The sequence below is a fragment of the Cariama cristata genome, unplaced genomic scaffold (assembly GCF_000690535.1).
Source record: "Cariama cristata isolate BGI_N322 unplaced genomic scaffold, ASM69053v1 scaffold32489, whole genome shotgun sequence".
Taxonomy (NCBI): Eukaryota; Metazoa; Chordata; class Aves; order Cariamiformes; family Cariamidae; genus Cariama; species Cariama cristata.
The window spans coordinates 7,005-27,942 of NW_009635813.1; the positions used below are offsets into that span (position 1 = coordinate 7,005).

A 20,938-nucleotide genomic window follows, 5' to 3' on the forward strand; every position below is an offset into this window, starting at 1 on the left:
CCTGTACTTTGCAGTTAGGAGCCTCTCCTCTCCCCTGCCTCCCTCAGGTGAGGACAGGTCTCTCCCATACATCTTTCCCAGCCCTGAGTCATCTCTCCACCTCCCACTAGCGAGCTGCCTCTCTCCTCACAAAGCTGTTTGGAGTTGCCCTCCTGCTCTCTAAATGCTTCCTCACCTGCTTGGGGGAAGCCCCCTTTCCTTCTCCTCTCCTTTCAGCAGCCAGCTCTCCTTTGCCTCCCCCTTGGAAGCCCGCAGTCCTTCCCAGCCTTGCCCTGGCCCTGGCCGGAGGCCCCTTTCCCTCAGGGCAGGGGCCTGCCTCCCCTCCCGCCATTTTCCACAAGTGCTGGTGCACAGGCCGTCCCCTTCTCTCAACAGCTTGCTGATCCCCACTGTAAATGGGGACTCATCCCTGGCAGCGGCAGGCAGCGTCTGTGAGTGAGCTGAGGGGAGGCACCCCAAGGGCTGCCAGAACAGCAAAATAAAGATTTCAGCCTGGGCGGGCTGTCCCTCAGTGTTTGGGAGGCACTCGAGTTTACTTCAGCCTGGCTCTGAAAGTTTGGGGCTGCCCAGACAAGAGATTTGAGTGAGGATCAAGCTGCCATGTCTTTGGTAGAGGTCGAGTTTGGGCCCTAAATCAGTCGACAGCAGAGAGGGCCCAGCCTGCTCGCATGGCTCCCCAAGCCCTTGTGCTTCCAGAAGCTGACTCCAATCACACCTTGTTTGAGGTTCTGAAATGTTTTGACAGTTGTTATGGTATGTCCTATTTCCAGCTCGTACAGGAAGCAGACATGTTGAAATCACAGAAGAAAGCAAGCCTGTTTGTCTTGTATTTCTGGCTGAGGCTGGAAGTGGAGTGCCAGAAATCAATTGTGTCTCATCTATTGTACAGGGAAGTCTCTTGCAGCTTCTCGCATCGATGTGCTAACTTTGCGAGGAGCTTTGTCCTAATGAGATTCCCAGCCCAACCTGGAAGAGTCAAAGATAGTATCTTCTAATAAGCACTGCAAATTCTGTACTTGGTCCAAATGGATCTCAAAGGCCTTAGCAGCAAGTAGGGTATAGCGAGTGATGTGCCTGATAACTAAAGGCACCTGCAGTAAAAGACTGGTTGATATTTAAGCCTTGGGTTACATGCCATGAGAGGCTGATTCACAGATGTTTTGATACCATCATCCTTCAAAATATATCACAGGCCACCGTACGCTTCTGTCATCAAACTCTTCATGAGACAGTTTACAAAGGCAGTATGGTTGCGGAGACCAAATGTGGATGGACCTGAGTTACAGTTTCACAGATCTAATGAATTTTTTAATTAAATCCTCCTCTTAATGATATAAATATGTTGTCCTTTGATACTCTATTTATTAGAAACCTATGGTTTGATGAGTGTTCCTAGCCACTATTTTCTTCAAGGACAGTATAAGCCCACAGTACTAATGGTACTCTGGGGTTAAATGGAAAAACATAGCTAGTCAAGAAAACAAAATGAAAGTTGAGACATTAAAAATATCCCATGTTGCCTATGAAGGGTGCACACTTCTGAAATGCCTAGGAGCTAAGATTGCAACTTTGCAGGTTCAGATTAAGAAAATCTTTGTACATCTATGGCCATCAAACATTTTAACTGTGGTAACCTCCAGTGATGTAGCTCTGTGCACTGAATCAAGTTACAAGACTGATAAAAAGTGAACAATACCAGTTTAGGAAAAAAAAATTAACTAAAAATCATTATAAAATTAACATTTGAGTATTTTGTAGTTCAACTTCAGATGGAAGATTATAGCCAGAACTGGCTGTTGTTTTCCCAATCTTTTAATTGACAGATTAAAAAAAATGCTTTTCCTTTAAGAGACAGCGAGCATCTGTGGATTCCCTCTGTCTGTGTTTAATTCTGCTGAATAATAATAAATAATAATAATAATAATAATAATAATAGATCAATTAAAATATTCAAATTCAAACATTTACTAAACACAAACTCCTCTTCCTCCTGTGTGGAAGTGGAGTCTTATTCTGCATATGCTAAATCCGAGCTTTTACATTTTTTACTTGCATTCATATTTACATTCAAGGACTCTATAAAAATCTGATAATACAATCCCTGTTTTTCCTTCTACACTAAGAACATTATTTTTCTCTTGGCATTGCAGCTACTAGTGACTTCAAAATACTATTACAATTGTAGCCTGTGATATAGGAAAGCTACCAAAATCAGAATGCTTTATGTATAGTGGGCTGAAAAATCTTTATTATTCTTTATTATTTATTTATTCTTTATTATCAGAAGATAATCGGTCTAAGCATATTTTGACTGTCAATTCTCTATGGCAAGAAGTGTCTACTCTTCTGTTTACAAGAACAGTGGAGCTTTTTTTCCTGTGCCCTCACACATCATTGTAATTAGCACAATTGGTACAACTCAGTCAAATCTATTAGTAGCATAAGCAGTGGCATTTTATTGAATTATGTGTTCATGTCACAGTAGAGTTAGGCACTTTTAAAATTGTCTAAAGTTGTTCTTAACTGATGGAGAAAAACTTATGTCATGCTGTTATAAACAAATATAAATATGAAGTTAGAGGCTGTATAGAAATAGAGTGAGTTATGGTGATGAAAAGACCTAACAACAGTCCCTTGATAAACACAACATTTAATAGCAGTACAATATGAATTCCTTGAAATAGAGAGATGAGTCTACATTGGAGGGATTAGAAATGGTCTTGTTTGGAGAACGTGTGGGTGCACGGAGCCATGAACATGTGTCTTCTGGATTTGTAGAGGGAAAACTTGAAGGGCATCTCTAGGTCCCAAAAGTGCTCATATGTGGGTGAATTCCTCTATTTATTCAGAGTTTAATATTTTTGCTGATGGAAATTTTTACATCAGCTGACAAAACCCCCTCAGTCTGTCTTTGTCAATCTGAATCTTAATGCAGCCAACTGTTCAGTTCTCACACTACATTTGTGGTGTAAGAGTCTAAGAGCATGGTGTGTCAGCCATGGGATTATTGGTCCTAGATTTTGCAAAATTTCCCATACACACTTTTAAAACAACAGCAGATAATTATGAGAGTTGGCACATACCACAGACATAGTTGTTTTCAGCAGTTACAATAGATGTTTTAAAAACATTTCCTTATTCAAACCTTTAGTTAGTTCAGGGCTTTAGTTATCTTTAGTTAGTTCCTGTTGTCTCCTGCCCTCAGTGTATCCTCTGGATACGGCAACCAGCAGGACCTCCCTCTTTCTTGCCCTTCACCTGCGTATCTCACCTTTTAGATCACTGCTCCAGGTAGTTTGCTGGGCTGCCTCTCTAATCTGCTGCCCCTAGAGCTATCTGGCCTTTGCAAAGTCTTCAGAAGAATCATACATCGAAATAACTATTCCATCAAAACTGAACCACGTCTGGAAAGCTGGTTGAAGTCATCAACATTTTATTTCAAAAGGGAATGTGGATAAGAAGTTCCATTGGTATCAAAATGTCATATTTAAGGAATGATGATGATGTCACTGTCATTTTACTTTCCTTTTCTCCTGTCCTCTCAAACTTACCTGACCTGGGACTAAACAATCAGAAATGTTGTCACTGTAGCTTCTCATGCTAAAAAAGCACAAATAGGCTGACCTCAGCACACAACAGAAATGGTTGGAGTGACAAAAGGTAAACAATAGTACACATGTGATCTTGACCGATTCATTTATACCCATACCCCGCCTGCGGCACAAGTGGCCACACATCAGTGAAGTGATAGAAATTTTCCTTTCTTTTCTATCCATTGACTTCCCTACTCTGTTTACCTAAGCAGCAGGAGTCATCTTAACAGTTGTTAGATAAGATACAGAATCTAATACATGTTCTTGTCCCTCAGGAAAGACTTTTAGTAATTTTGGAATGAATGTCTTATTCTCTCCAAGATACTCTGAATGTAAATTTGGAAAGAGGAATTTCTCCAAATAATTATAGTTTGAATGTTGAATTCCAAATATATTTATTTCCTTTGCTTTTTTGTTGGCGCACATTGCATACATGCTGTAAGAGATTTCATTTTTGTGGTTGCTATGGTAAAAAGCAGTCCCCAGTCCTTTTACTTAAAACCCATGAACTGCAATTAACTGTTTAATGTTGTAACATACAACAGCTCTAGTAACACCTTAACAGCTTTGAGCATGATACTGCATCATCTCAGCAGATGGTGATTTTTGGCATTCTGTGTTTTCAGTTTATTCTTCTCCTTTATAATCCTTGCCATTATGTCTTTTGACAAATGCCTCTGCATTAATTGCAATTTGATTATACTGAGGCATTCCTCAGATCTTTTTGTATTTCTTTTAAAGATGGCAAATACATGAAAAAAATGTTTGTACGTATATTCCTGGCAGCAATTATAAAAGCAGATTTTAAAGTACCTTAAGAATGTTTCTCCTCATTGGTAGCCATAAAAATACAGTCTTGAAGTACCCTTAGTGTACTGTAGGAGCCCTACACCTCAACAGAGAAGGAGACATAATTGATTCTTTTGTGAAGAAAGAGCAAACCCTGAGTGTTTGTCAAGAGTCTGAATTAAATAAGAGTTACGAAATTCAACTTGTTTTACCAAAGGGAGTTGCTTTTTATTATTATTTCTATAGAGCTGGCGACTGAATTCCCCATGAATTTTGCTCATTGTTTTAAAGATTTATGACTCATATAAATCCCTTTTAACATGGAGTTTCAATCATATTTAGAAAAAAGCTGACTTTGTCCAGACATTATCAAGAGCAAGATTGTCTGGTGAAACTTTTCCAGCTACTTTCCCACTTTTACCCATATAATATATTTGTATTCCATTTCTAACTTTTTTTTTTTTTTTTTGGTCAGTTAGAAATGGATTCTTTGGATTTAAAAAAATCAGGACTGTTCTTCATTTTATGTATTAAGCAGGCAGGACACTTCAGATGTGTAATTCTGCAATACAGGACCAAGTAAACTTTTTTTTTGGTATCTTCGGCAACAGCATTAGCATTTCTTCTTCTTTAGGAAAAGAAAACAACAGGGAAAAAGGAAAAGAACAGTTTTCCCAGAATCATAACAAGATAATTTTGCAGCTTCAAGTTTTAAAATATGAATGTCTCATTCACAGCTATTTCCTGGCTGACTCCAGGTTTCTATGATTATTATTTATTCAGTGCTGATAGTGTGCTTGACATTGTGCAAATATAGAAAGAGATATTCATGTGGACTATCTGCCAGGATTTCCTAGTTGTTAGTGGCAGTGTTAGCCTCTTTAAGCAAAAGCTTGAGGCTGTCTTTGAAACGGAGATGCTTATCCATGCTGTCAACATGCAGCTTTATGCATATGACCGTGGGAAACGCTGCTCAAATGCACTCAGCAAGGCTTTGGAAGGATGGACCCAGTGAAGTTTAATTTAATTAGGACAGCGGCAGCGTGTGGTAGCTCTGACTGATCAAACCTTTAAGACCAGTCATAATAATTTCAAAAGCTGGAAATTTTTTAGGGAAAAGTAACTGGGAAGAATCAATCCTCCTGATTTGACATCTAAAGAATCAAAGAGAGACTGTTTGCCAGGATGATGCATGTTTGTAAAATCCTGTGTCTTCTGGGAAGTCCATGAACTCTTTTGTAACTTGTCTGTAGGACCTACTGACACCTTATGAACTTAATTCACCTGGACAGTGATGCTGGCGTCCCTCAAGTTGTTGCTGCCATTGGCAGACTGTGCATTGCCAGACTGACACCTGCCACTGGCTTTGTCAGAAACAGTATCTGCCAAATAGTTGCAGTGAAGGCTTTTGTCAAAGGCTAATTTCTCAGGTTAGTGGCATTTGACCGAAAAAAAATTATAAAAAATCTTAGTCTAAATGGGAGTATTGTCTCTTTACTAGAAAAGAGTTACCATCTTTGGATTTCCTCTCCAATGGAGCCACAGCAAAATCATTCTAATAGATGGGATCTGTAGTAACTGGTTCTTGACTTCATACATGAAAGAGCAGAAGGTTTGCTGTTTCATAAATGAAGAATATTTTCCTCATGATCGCTTAAAAAGATAACAAAGCCCCAGAAATCCCACAAAAAACCCCAACTTGCAGTGAGTGAAAAGGTGGAATGCAAATACTTATCCTTGTTTTCTCCCTGGCTAGGATGAGCATTTCATTATCTGATCCTTTCAGATATCCCAGCAGAATGAATGGATGATGACTGTAAGCTTATCTCTTTGTCTGAGATGGTGATACTACCCGTCCAAACTAACACTCAGAGGCCTTCATTAGAGCAACACAAGTCATATACAGGAGTCAGCATCAAAAAGCCCCATGTCCACAAATGAACACATCTGCCACGTGTTGTACAGAAGCAGCCAAACCAAAAAGCCTTGTAGAAAAATAAACAAACCTCTGAGGGATTTGAAAGCTGAAGTCAAACATATTGAGCTCAGTTTAGAACTGTGAAGAAAGTTAAAAAGGATATATCAAATCTAATGTATAAATTACAGTTCCTGTATTAGTCATAGTTATTATCTCCCAAATTTTGTTTGGAAAAGGAAAGGGAGTGCTCAGGTTCCCTTGCCTCTCCACTCCCCCAAAAAAGACTTCCCTTCGCTTGCAAGCAATTTTTTACACTAAGCAAAATGCCTGGTTTACACTCGGAGGAAAAGTTTAATTAATTCTCGTTTTACAAATCCTCCACAATATTTATTCTAAAGATTGGCAAATTCCAGGAAGTTCACCCATCCCTGAAAAAGAAGTTTTGTAAACAAATCTGGCAACAAATTTATTTTAACAGCAGCAGCCCTGCTAATCTGTCAAGATGTAGTTTGTTTCTGATACTTGATTAAATTCTTTTTGCTTGAGAATAGAAAGTAATTTGCTACAAATAAACCATTTATCCAGGACATGGTGACTGCCCCTCTGATACTTCACAGAGCATTTAATTCAACAGAAAAAAGCTAATAGTATGATGTTTAGCACTTTTTTTTTCTTTCTTTTTTTTTTTTATTTTTTAACCAGGAGCAAGGCTAAATTTCTGTATTCACAGAACAGCAACAACATTAGAGGTTTCAGGGTCTGTAAACCCATTTATGGTGTATCCTGCAACCTGCACCAGCATTATTCCACATCCTCTGGACACAAATGAAGGAAGTGTTTTATGCTGTGGTTCCACAGGCACTTTCTTGCCCAGACTCCCTATTTCCTGGCCATTTGTTCCTGGCTGTGTCATCCACTTGCCCAGTTCTTATCCAGCATCAATTCATGGATCCAGTTCCCTGTGCGGCAACACCAGTAGTTGTGCGGGCACATTAGCCTGAGGTAGCCCAGGCTGAGATCGCAGAATCACAGAATTGGTTTGGCTGGAAGAGACCTCTGGGATCATCGAGTTCAACCTTTGCCCTAACACCACCATGCCAACTAGACCATGGCACTAAGTGCCATGTCCAGTCTTTTCTTAAACACCTCCAGGGATGGTGAGTCCACCACCTCCCTGGGCAGCCCATTCCAATGCCTAACGACCCTTTCTGTGAAGATATGTACAGCTTAGGCTGGTTTTGTTAGGAAAAATGTCTGTGTCCAGAAAAATGGTTTATGCAAGGAAACAGTCTCAGAGATTTGCAAATACCAGTAAAGCAAAATGGCTAACCCCCCCCCAACTACCATTAGTGTCAACTGAAACAAAAGATACATAGGTGCTGCTGTTAAACATGTATGGACATTACCTTTCTTTGCATTAAGACTGTCCATCCAACTGGACTGCTGGGTGTGTGAACATTTTGGGGTGTCCACCTCTTGATTCTTAAAGAGATTTGGCGTGTCATCTGACTGCTGACCCTCAGCGTAGGAACACAATTTGTGACTTTATTTTATGTCATAGCTTCATAAAGCTGTGTGTGTCCTGGGGTAAAGGCTCAGCTGGTGCAAATGTCAGTAGAGCCATGACAATTTGTCCCAGCAGGTAAAATGTCCATCCTTCCTGCCACTTCCCCAGCTCCTTCAAACCTAAAATGCTGATCCAGATCCAAGTGAAGTCAATGAGAGCTTTCTCTCTCTGGATCCAGCTGTAGGCAAGTGTGCAGCCTCTTAAGTATGGCAATTAAGATATTGAGCTAATGTTAGTAATCCTTTCCGGCCTGCCTAGAACACCCAAACTGTCTGAGCTAGCCTTCGTCTCAGGCAAAAGCCTGAGGAAATCAGCTGGGTTTATGTTGCATCTGAAAGGTCAGTCTGTGTCCCCATGGACTAAGAGGTATGGGGGAATTCCAGAATTTGCTGCCAGCTTCTTGGTATTTATTTCTGGAAGCTGTTAGCTTAGATTTTTTTTTTTTTTTAGCTAATCTTAGTTATGGGGAACTAAGATGATAAGAGTGAGGGTTTTAGGAAGTCACATTTCTAAGTGTTTTAACATGTGTTTATAAATGTACCATCCATGCTTTTCAGGTTCCTTTTTAGATGGAATTTTAATTCAACATTATTTATGGACACTCAGGACAGTGCACATATTTTACTTCTTTTCTAATACCACATGTAAGGACTTTGCTAAGTGAACTTCCCTTTAAAGCAAAGAAAATACCCCTAAAAAATCCTGGCAGAGTTTGACATCAGTAACTTTATACACTACTATTATTGTGAGACATTTTATTACCTAAATAATTCCTCATTTGGGGGAACTTGTGATACACATTTTTTGCACCATATTTAAAATCAGTGTAGAAAAGGAAAAAATCCCCGTAAGGATTTATATTTGATGATGTAAAATGATAATTTTTTAAAATATAAGCAAATTAATTTAGAAGCCTCTTGCTTAATTGGGATTCGTGCTCTTTAAAAGAAAATGGAGTGATGTATGTCTCAAATATTCTAACCATTCTCAGGCTGAAAAATAATATTCTTTTACGTTACTGACTTTGATTCTCTCTGTGATTTAATCCTTTTCTTTATGTGGTCAGTGGGTAGAAATAGTGGGAAAGTCACAGCCACAAGTGATAACATAGCAATTAACTCAGAGGTACTGGTGGCACATTTAAGTAATTTTAAGTCAACATATGTAAACACTACGTTGCTGGATTGAAAATCTGGACATTGTTTGCAGCTGGAAGATTTGATTGCTTAACTGATTTTGATTTTCAAATTGTTTTTGAAAATTGACCACTGGTTTGAATCTGCTCCAGATGGGCAATGACTGAAAATTGTTATAATCTGGCACGTATTTGGTGGCATAGATAAGTGAGTTGATGGCCTCATTAAAAGTATCTCAAACATATGCACTGATTAAAAAATGCCTCATCTCTGGCTCAGCAAGGTCTTGGCTGAGGGGAACTGAACGGCTCTGTCACCACTAAGGGCTCTTTCTGGCACGGCAACAGGAGGAAGTTCATAATGCTGTTGCACACAGAGGTGAATATAAAATGTGTTATGGTCCAGTGTGCCTGCCTATCAGCGAATGCAAGATGGTATAGACCAGCGCTTGTTTACGCTGTGGTCAGTGGGAACTCTTGTGTGAGTACATGTGTCCCCCCACCTGAATGAGAATCACACAACTGAGATCATGGGTTTTAGGAGTCTGAAAGTGGTATTTATTTTTCCACCAACAGGTCATCAGAATTATTACCTGTCTGGTTAAAAAATGGTACAGAGAGAGAAGCATCCCGTCATTCTGACTGCTACTTGCTAAAGCACTGAGTACTTTTGCACTTTTTTCACAACCTCTGAACGACTGTGAACAGGGTCTCTCCTCCAAAGTGTTATGACTCAGTTCTCACAACACACTGTCATTTTTTTAAAAGGAGAAAATGTACCATTTTCAATAACAAGCTTGGCAAACACACTGACCAAAATGATGTCCCTGGCACATAATGTCCCTGGTTTTTAGTACGCTTTGTAAGCATTGCCTACACGAATTAAATGGCTCTTTTCTGTTTAGACAGCTGGATTTCCGTGTGGCACTAGATGGCAATATTCCCTCAGCTCCAGCTATGGTCAGGGGAGCCCTACACAGCAAAGGGACGTATTCTGGTCTTGTTTCCTTGTTATCACCCATGCAGCTCATATTATAACAGCCAGGTTTTATGTGATTGAGGTCAATCTGGGCTGCAGAAGATTTTTTTCTCTCTGTGCCTTCACCCACCTACCTTTATAGCTTCACAGTTCTCTATCAAAACATTTGTTGGACAGCATGCATAGTGTGGGGTCTTCTGTTCTTCTGTTTCATTAAGAAAGCTCTCTGTGATCTCAGGCTGTTGGATGATGTTGATGCTCAGATCCACAGGCAAGAAGTATCTGCATCTGGAGTATTGCACTGCTTTCCTGCTGCCTTTTGCGTATTAATGTGGCAGCAGACTCAGTCAAGTCATTACTAAGATACAGTGTTGCCTCATGTCACTTGTAAGTGGCTTATTTTTTTCACTTGTGTTTGCTCTCAGATAAAATAAGCATAATCTAAACTCAGCAACTGTAAAAAAGTGATTCTGTCTCTGTACCCAGATGAATTTGGCCCTGTCCCTGTGTGATGTTTCTAAAGGCTTTCTCTAGTCACAGAGCTTACAGGCAGCAAGGAACACAGCCAGTGATGAATATTGCATCTGTCTCCTTTGCATGATTCAGATTTTGTTTGCCTTTAGATCACTTTATTCAGGCCCAGGTTTATTGAAATTGCTCCTTCAAAATCAGGCTTGTCATTGATCTTTGTGAGATCAGGATTATTATAATTCCTTTCCCATAGCCTAGATGAAATAGTAGTGCTCCCCAAATGTAGAAAGATTCCAAGGATGGGTTTAGACAATATATGTCCCAGGCAAGATATTGAGGTAGAAACTGAAATTATTGTAGAAAACTTTTTTTTCTGTTTGCTTACTGTCATAGGACCACCCAAGCCTCCCCTTCAAGCCAATGCCTGCCACTTCCCATTCAGCCCACCACACAAACTTTTATCGAACTTATAAACCTATGTCTGTGCTGCCACAGCTGTTCTGCCACATGCTTCTTAGAGCGAAGACCCCAAAACCATATCCACCGCCTCCCTTATCATCTTATTGCACATCTCTGTGTCCTCAGATCAGGAGCCCAGCTTCAAATGCCCAATCTTTTTATTTCTTCCACTCCTCAATTTTCCCAGCAGAGATCCAACTTTTTCTCCACCATGTCCCTTCACTGTCTCATACGTCACAGTCCCAGCTTCAGTCCTCTGCCTCACTAGTCTCTGTCCTCATGTCCTCATGTAGCTGAGTAGATCATGGTACTACTGCATTGGGTATTGCTAAGCATCAGAATGGAGCAGAAACAAAAAACGATATGGTATCAGGCAGTATCAGGCTGCTGCATGCCGTCTGATCCATGGTAATGGTAGGACTGAGACTTTATGCATGCTGTGGTTACCATCAGTCAGTTGATAGGTAGTCATTTGATGGGGACAGAAGCTCACAAGAACACCAGAAGCACAGAGCCCTGAGCAGTCACCTTGCAGTTATTTAAGGTCCTGCATAAAAATGTATTATCCTCTTTCAGACACTTCAGTCCAACAGCCAGACTGCAGCTTATACTGTGAAACAAATGGGGAAGAGGGTGAAACGTCCCTCCTTACTCCCTTACACATGTCTTCTAGGTGCCAGGTACAGCCACAGAGGAAGGCAGAAGCCACATTTTCCCCTGGGGAAGCCTGTACTAGGAGGTATATGCAGTACTTATTTTTACCTTACTGGCTTTGCCATGCCAGTACCTGGAGGAGAATGTCCTCTCCCAGCTATGGCCTGCCGTTGGGCTACAATCTGCTGAGGAGAAATAAGTCGATTCAGCACCCTTTGGGGCTTGAGGCAAAGCTCACTGGAGCCCTGGAGCAATGAGACAGAAAAGGACGGAGATCTGGGAAAAGCAGAATCAAGTATACAGCAAGCAGCTGAGGTAGAGTTTTGCTGTTGTTTTGTGCTACATCTGATTGAAAAATTAAAGAAAACCCATAGGAGAATACACAGCTACTTCTGACCAGTGTCTCTGGGGAAGCAGCCATTGGGAGGGGCTGGAAGTGAACGAAGATGGCTATAATACACCATGGCACCTCAGGTCAGTCCCCACCACAGCCTTGGCAACCCAAGCAAGCCTGGAGTGTATCCAGAACTGCATGCCCTTCTCTCATCGCACACCCCTCCTCTGGTCCCCTGGACAGCTACAGAGCCCAGTGGAAGATCTCAAACTTCTTGAAACCATAAACAAACAAAATTTCACGCTGTTAGGAAGTAGCGAATTATTCTCACTCCTCCTGTTCAAAGGATGGAGGAACTTAGGTGTAAAAAACTGTCTACCTCCAAGTGAAACTCCAGCACCTGAGCCCTCACCCTGTGCACAGCCATGCTGTTTTCCGTTAATTGCATACTCTTCTGGTTTTTTTATTCCTAAGCCAACAGAAAATATTTTATTTGTGCTAAAATGCAAGATTGCTTTTGCAAAATATAATCAAAGCCCTTTTGCTGATAAAATAGATAAGATATAGTAGGTTTCATGATGCAAAGGCCTGTTTAAGTAATTCTTGGTGACACATTAAAATACTTGACTAAGTGAAGTGCATCATGCTGTGTACATAGAAACCTCAGAGTTTCTGTACCCATATTTGCCCAGAGCATTCTTTCTTGTTGCATTTGCATCATTTGCTACTTCACATCCTTGTTTATATACTTACCAATCAGTGCAGGTGGCCAAGCAATTACAACTATAGACAAATTTGTAATATACAGTAAATGCTGCATCATGAGGTACAAAGTATTGCCACATGGGTTCAGGCTCTGATCCAATATCCAGTAAACTCACAAAGAAGTCTTCATTGGCCTCGATACATTTTTCACTGAATCCTTGCTTGCACTACAACTTTTTTTGGAAGACAAATCACATGATTAAAATTCAAGCGATATATGTGACTGGTGTGGACAAGCGACATAATTTCTCACAGGTGTTGAATGTTCTATACCACCATACATTTTTGATCTTGAACCACAAAACACGAAGTAGTTGCTGATAACATCTACTTTTGCTTAGGTGAATGAATATTGAAGCCTGTGTTTGAATGACTTCCATGTTGTGTTAACGCAGAAGAAAATGTAGTATTTTTAAGCAGCACAAGAACTTCTCAAAGAGAAAAACATTCGGCAACAATGTGCTTTTTACAGTCATGGTGTCTTACAGTCCTCGTGATTGAGACTGGGAGTGAGACCAAGAACTTTGGCCTTTCTGGACTTTCTGTATGGCCTTGGAGAAGTCACTTGAGCTCTTTATAGGGAGGATTCAACTACATCTGGAGCTTTCTTGAACTTATGTCCTTGTAATCATTTGTCTGCCTCAGTCCACATTTGTCAAGATGGAGCAGAGGGAAAGTGAAGGATCAGAACAATCTCCCCTATCTTAATGCCTTACATACTCCCAATCCTCCTAAAATAAGTGCTCCAATTCTTTGTGGCAAAAGACAGACTCCCGGGATTCCTTCTTCTCTGGCAAATACTGGCAGAACTTGTTTTCAGGACTGACAACAGCAACGTTTTCCGGCTTCTGCGTGTACTTACCTAGATTTTAGGCTGTTCTTTACTTAAACATGGGTCCCAAAAAAAGCTCTTGGTATGATGGAATCACTTCTTATTAACAGACACCTCAAGTTAATTATCAAGGAGGTAACTAGTGGGTTTATGTGTCTACAAGTCAATGCTAGAAAATAGGTGACCCAGATGTCTATCCGGGACTTTTTCGCATAATTGCATGGGTTACTAACCTTGCTAAGTTGGGATCGCTGTAGGTGATTAAGGTAGCCTGGGTAGTAGTCGTGACTTTTAGTTTGCTCATGTCACTCACAAATGGTACAGAGGAAGCTTTTAGCTGAGAAATCAAATGAAATGGTGCATAAGTTTTTGGTGTAGGATGCTAAAATACTGGTTTAATATTTTAGGAAAATTTACCAAGGCTGTGGATGGAGAAGCTGTACTGTTTAAAGAGAGAGGAGATGCAAATAAAACCTGACAGTCTAGGTAATTTAATTCATGAAATAACAATAATAAATATACTTGAACTGAGGTTGGATCAGGTGTGTGAAAATTCTCCTTAGGCTGCTCAATTTTTGGTGAGTAATTACCACGGTGAGAGCAAAACGTCTCCTTTCCTGTGAGTTGGCTAAGCAGAAAAGAGCTGCTACTCTAGCTGAAATAGCCATTAATGGGAAAATTATGTCGTGAACCTCTGATGCGTTTGAAAAGTGAGAGAACATTTCTTTCCTGTTGACAGACTGGAAGTCAATTGAGACTTAAACACATAGAAAAAAGATTAATGTCCTGAATCTGCACATTTTGTTATGCAAGTAGACTACTTCTCTGAAGCTAGCCTCTGTTCAAATCCCTCACTTTCCTGAGGACCGGCAATTGAAAGCTTGCACAGCAAGTTCTGCTCTATCCCACCCAATATCCCACACTTCCCATGTTCTTTCTCTCTGCATCCCTAAGACCAGTGCAGTCTCTCACACTCCAATCTGTTGGTCTTTCCCCTGGAACCAAGGTTCTTTAATTTCTTCAAAGATGTGATGTAGCATCTTCCTCACATTCTCCACCTCACCTGATAATCCAGAAGACATTTTTTCAGAATTGCATTTTTTCTGCAGTACTCTAAAATGCCCAGATTTCAAATCATCTTGAAAACCAAAGAATGATTAAAAACCCAGTTTATTCCTTGACTTTTTCATTTGCTCCAATTAATTTTTCTTCCCTCTACTTTGCCTGCAAACTCCCATGTTGTATTCTTGCTTGCGCTGCCTTGACCTCTCTTCATCTAGCTGCTTTATATTCCCAGGAATCTCATGCCTCACCTTCCTGCAGCAGCAGAGCTACTGTTGCCAGCCTCACAGGGGAACTCCTGCCTTGCTCACCTTTTCCTAACTCATCTGTTCCTAACCAGCTCTATATTTGATGATAGGCATATACTTATTTCTACTTGATTTTCAACCTGTTTGGGGCTCTCTTTTAACTCTGGCTGCTTTTTCACTTTATTCCTCACAACCTGGCAGGATGAATCAGAGAACCGCAGAAATCCACTCGGCAGAGGAATCTAAGAAGAGAGGGATCTAAGGGAGGTACTGAGAGATACTGGCAGTGACTGAAGGAAGAAGAAGGAGCCAGAGCCCTTTCTGCTTGTACTCGCTCCACCCGTATGAGCTGCCCTCTGCACTCTCCTCCCTCACTGTGTGCTACATGGCTCTGCCCTCCATCTCCCTGGTCGCTTCTATGGTCTCTTCTCACAATGTGCTTGAACTGTGAGGCTTAACAGGAACTACTTGAAACACTGGAGGCATATTTAGAGAGAAAACAAATTAACTACTCCATGGATATTCACATAGCACCTGAAACAATTACCTGTTGCACTTCCAGGTGAAGCTGGGGAAAGGCTGGCATTTCAAGCGCACGTGTATTCCAGATGCATTTGCCATCCATGTCTCCCATATCCCTCTATGGCATCTCTATCACAAGATGTGCAGAGGAAAGTCTGATTTATGGATATGGACACTGAAGTCTTGCTGAAAGTAGATTTATGTAGATTCTCAGATGAAGGAAGGACAAAACAAAGAAGATGGAAAATATATTTTTAAGAACCCCCCCCCCCCAAACGCTGCAAAACCCCGGCCTAAGAAGTAAGAGAAAGAAAATAAAAGGCAAAAATTGTGACCTCTGAGTTCTTGAGAAGGCGTGTCTATTCAGAGCAGAGGATGGAAACAGTCCTATCACTCAAGCTAGATACTAAACAAATTTAAACATATATCTGAAAGACTGGCTACTTTAAAACTTGACCCAAATGTTTCTATAGTTCTTTCCAGATTAAAAGAAACAGCAGTATAGTGGGATAGATTATACATTGCAACTAAAAGGAGAGAATAAAGCTAACAGCAATTTTACAGTGTTCTGATCATTAGTGAAAGATCACAAGCCTGGTTCATGCCTGTGCACACAGACCTCATCTTTGTGAGATGTCCAGTCAGATCAAAAGCTTCTTTGTGGACCCAGGAAATGCATATGAAAAGATGGGCAATGATCTGGTAGGTAAAGGGACAGGCTAGAATTTTTGCCAATATAAATACATTTACATTAACATCTTATCAGCATAACTAGGTCATTTGAGGGTGAGGTTTTCCATATATTTTTTTACTAACATAAAGTCTAGGCACACATTTCCTGGGGCAATGGAAGATTAGCTTCCTCAGTACTACAGGTTGATGCAGTGTGTGCTCCCAGATGATACTGGTGTGGCCACACTCACTTTAAACCCAGGCTACATCTGGACTTGGCAAGGCCGTAGAAGCACTTTAAAACAGATGCAGGCCAACCATCAAATGAGTATTTCTTATGATTCCCCAAACCAGTATCAGATATGTAGGTATGGCTCGGTTCCAATCAGTAGGTTTTACTGGTGGATCTTTTTCAGTTTCATTATATCAGCAGAATCCTCCAGGGCACATATGTGTGGTAGTTTAAGGTACACCTGCAGCAAGCATAGGCAATGCTCGCCCCAGTGTTAAACTAGCTGTTCATGTTCAGCATGTTCAATTAACGTGCTCATACTACACAAAACACAGGAGCATGGGACCGAGCTTTCTGAACTACTGCCAGCTTTCACTGGGACAGCCACAGAGTGTCATGCAGAACCATCTAGAGATGCTAGTTTAGCTCACAAATCAGTGTGGTTTCTCGAGAGCTGTGTTAAACCCGAATCTCTAAATTCTACCTCGTAGCAGAGCTGTTAAGTGTGTGTGAAGTTGTTTGAGAATTAACTAGATGAATTCCTGAGCAACCTGGTCTAATTAAGCTTGCTTTCAGCTGGGTGTTTGACTAGCTATCCTCCATAGGTCCTTTCCAACCTAAATTATTCTATGAGTTGAGGCTGATGCACCTACATTGCATCCAGTTCCAGTATTAGTGTCACCTCTATACTATGCTTGATGAAAAAAAATGATAGGACTGCCCTTAAATTAAAAAAAAAATAAATAAATTTACATGGGTATATTGTGGGCTAGCTTGCTAAATGCCTAATCTAAGGGAGCCAGTGCACTTTGCATAGTGGTCCATGCTGTTCCTGAGACAGCTACAGCAAAGCTAACTTTGTCATGTACATATACTGCAATCTCACCTCCTGGTATGCAGCGTGTGTAGTCTGAGTAATTCTCTGATAGCCAGAGAAATGAGAAAACTTCAGGTTCTTGGATTAAGTAAAAAACCATGAGTATTTGATTCTGGTGTGTGAAGAGAGCACCTCATTTGCCAGAGCGATGAAAGCAGCATGGTATTTCCAGAATTAGAACATACTAGATTCTTTTCATAATGTTTCAATAAATAAGATGATTGCAGTGAAAGGACTATTAATGACTATTTTCTCAAGTGTGACCCAGGTCTGTGGATGAGGTGTCAGCAAGGAGCAATTCTCTGACAAGCAAACAAGCTGATGTGTTTAGAAACTCCCTTAGAGACACGGGTCCTTTGTTTCGTTTCTCACTTCACAACATGACAAAGAGGAAGAATTAGGTGGAGCTGGTGTAAACTAGGGAAAACACACCATGATCTTCCTTCAGTTTGCATCCTGGGAACATGAACGACAGGATCATAAAGACAATGAAGAGCATGCTCCTTCTCCTCATTTTGCTGGCAGTAGTATCTGGTAAGAACATGATTTCATTACGCTGCTAAAATTAGAACACTGTTGGCTGTTATACTTTCTCCTGGGAGGGATCAGACATGGATGGAAAAAATCAAGTAACAATTATTTTCCTACTGAAATAGATTGAGCTCTGTGGTTACAGCAGTAAAATGAAGAAGAGAATTTGACTCCTTGCTAAGACACTTTGCTGGATGAGGCACTTCATGTGCAATAGCCACTGCTAGTGTGACAGTGTTGGAGTGGGAAAAGAGGTCAGCTCTCCAAGAAACAATATCTGGTATTAATCCTCCAGTATTCTCCTTTCAAATGTCAGTAACATTTCTTTTTGATGAAGTAAAACAAGCAACCAAACAGGACCAAACAGGAAAACACATGTGGGGAATATTAGTATGGTAATATCACTATCTTTGCCCAGTGTGAAAATATGGGAGATTTGCCAATATGAATGTGTGCACATTAGCAACTTAAAGTAGATCTTCAAACTGCAGTCCATGTGGTTCATGGAGCACTTGGTGTTGCTTGTAGTAAGCTGGCTGCTCAGGTAGGGTCACTTTGCTCTCAAGGAACTGAAAGAGTTCTGCCAGCCCTCAGGAATCTGTCAATATTCAGTGGTTTTCCTGATGTCCCCAAAACTGTGATCAGGACACTGCATATGAATCTCAGCTTTCCTTGAAAAATAGTGTTTTTCTAACCTGCGTGGTTATGGAGAGAGAAAATCTTGAAGGTGTGACTCAAGCACACTGTAAATACTAACAAATCACAGATAAATAAGACTTAAATATACATATAGTTCTCAAAGCCAGTCTCATGACTGCTTTGTCTTGGACTCAGCATTTTTCAATGTTTGGGGTTGGTTATTCTGATAAATAATGTATTAAATTGCTTCAGGCATGTTTTGTTCTCCAAAGTAAGGAGATAAGCAAGGTCTTGTGAATATGGAAGGAGGACTTCTGTAAAATCAGTTGGAAGAAGAAGCAGCCGTTTAGATGCAGTACCAAAAATACAGTTAAAAATAAAGAGCAAGAAGTAGGAACTTGTGATTTAGAAAGAGAAATCCTGAATAAACAGCCAGTGAAATCTTTAGAGATAATATAAAAATAGCAACTCTTTTCTTTCTACATTTCTAAATGTTATAAATGATTTCATTGATTTTATGAATGGTTTCCATTAATGAACTGTGGCTTGCTGAGGGAACTGGAGTCATCAGGTACTGTCCACAGGAGATTATATTCAAAGTTCAGCTCCACTTACAGAAATGTATTCCCAGAAGACCCTCTCAGCCCAGTCTCATTTGCATGGGCATTTTTTGCTGATGATTTTTTTCCAGAATCTATAAGAACACTGATAAAACCTCAGTCCTTCGCAGAGTCCTGCTTTCACTGACATGAATCAGTAACAGCTCAGCTGAACTCAGGCCTACCAGAGTGTCAGTGTGACCTGCTCAGATTCACTCTTACAGGCAGTTCCCACCTCGCAGTCTCCCACATCCCAGCCTGTACCTCATCCACCTACAGAGCATCTCCAAGGCTTTTTTTTCCCTAAATGCCAGAGTAATCCCAGCCAGATTGATGACCCATGGACCCGCTGTATCTGGAGTGTGGGAGCATGGAAACCTCCATGCAACTGTGGAGAAGCTCCAGGGTAGTGCCTCAGCTCTGCCTCCTACCAGTGAGACCCTGTGCTCAGAAGAGATCTTGCCAGAGGCACACTCTCCCACCACAGCCTAGTATGGCTGGTTACGGGAACAACACCCCCCATGCTCCCTCCTTCTCCTCCCCACAGTGCAGTGAGTCTTGCAGGCTGCAAGAGGATGAACTGGAGGTGTCTGATGGAGTCATGCTGCTCTAAGAAGTGCTCCAGGAAAAACCGCAAGGACAAGTGCCTCCTAGGGTGGGATGCAGGAAGACAGGAGACCATGGGATTCCATGCTTTGTCTTGTGGACTCATTTACTGCTATTAGTTTTGCCTCTCATGTAGCAAAGGCACTGGGATTCTAAGTCTTCTCTGATCCTATTTGAGAGGCCAGTAATGGGAGCAATGTCTATCACACAAAGGCCATATATGGACTATCCCTAAAATGCTCCACATTTTTTTAGGGATGTAGGGAGACAAGATTTTTGATAGTTTGGGGAAAAAGTCTTCTAATGTCATTGGAAAGTGTTGGAGCTGAACTCTTCCCCTCCACATTAAGGTCTGCTGCCATTGGAGGAATGGCAATTAAAGTGCTTCTTTGGTAGCGGATGTGGGCCATCCTTCCCCAGCCACATGAGAAGGGGCAAACAGAGATGGTTCTGCCCCACACCACAGAGGTATTGCAAAGCAGCAGGTTTCCCTTTGGCATTACGTCCCCGAGCTCCAGGGCTGAGCCTGAGCATCCAAGCGGAATCATGCTGCAGCCCTAATGGCCTCAGCCTAGTTCCCGTAGCAGTTTTTTACCTTGCAGCTGCCCAGCAAAAATAAAGACTTCACGGAGCTTTTGCTACAGTAATTGCTGGTGTATGAACAGGCTGGCCAGGTCCCTTGAGTGAGCAGTATCTGCCTCCCTTTTGGCACACAGTGTGTGGGAGGTTTGACTGAACATAGCCAGCTTTCTTGGCATGTGTTTTGGACAAGCCAGCGAAGCCCCCCCCCCCAAGCAACAGTCAGCCCTGCCATAGTCTCATGTGGAGGTACATAGCCAGTTTAGGGATGTGAGGTTACTAAGATGTTGTTTCTGGACATGCCCTAAAAGCTGTCATGATTTATGTTTTCTGGACACTCTTCATGAGATAAAGCACAACAGGGCTTTCTTAAAATAACAAAACCCAGAAGCTAAGTGACAGAGCAAGCAAAGATTTTGGTTTTGGGAGTCCAGAGGTGGGATTGAGAAGCAAGGAGCTCATGCAAAGCTGTTGGATGCGACAGCAGTCTGTGCTGCTTCTGGGCAGTTGTGAACCATAGGGTGCTTTTGTGGGTCGGCATCTCCTCCAAGGACTGGACGTTACTCTTCTGCGCTCAGAGCAGAAGACACAATAGAACAACACCCAAAGATGTTGCTAACTCACACTACTCACACCAGCCAGGTGTGCACATAACTATCCTAGACAGAATAAGAAGGGGGAAAATGGAGGAAATTGGCACTGCAGACGGCGTCACAAAAAAGATTGCTTCTTTAACATCCAGGTCTGTGTGATTCAAGGTGCTCTTTGATGTGATTAGTGCACAGAGGCAGCAATTAGCACAGGGGTGAAATTAAATAATAGAAACATATTTTGTTTCTTTGCTTCTATATGAAAGCATATATGAAGGCAAAGAA

General features: G+C 41.2%; 1 protein-coding gene across 1 annotated transcript in view; it reads left to right on the top strand.

The window, feature by feature from the left end:
- The first annotated feature begins 17,597 nt into the window (after positions 1–17,597).
- CDHR3 (cadherin-related family member 3) overlaps positions 17,598–20,938 on the top strand; it is a 37,221-nt gene continuing 33,880 nt past the window's right edge. The window contains exon 1 of the mRNA XM_009707685.1: positions 17,598–17,643. Coding sequence (XP_009705987.1) covers positions 17,598–17,643 — 46 coding nt within the window. The remainder of the gene's footprint in view (positions 17,644–20,938) is intronic.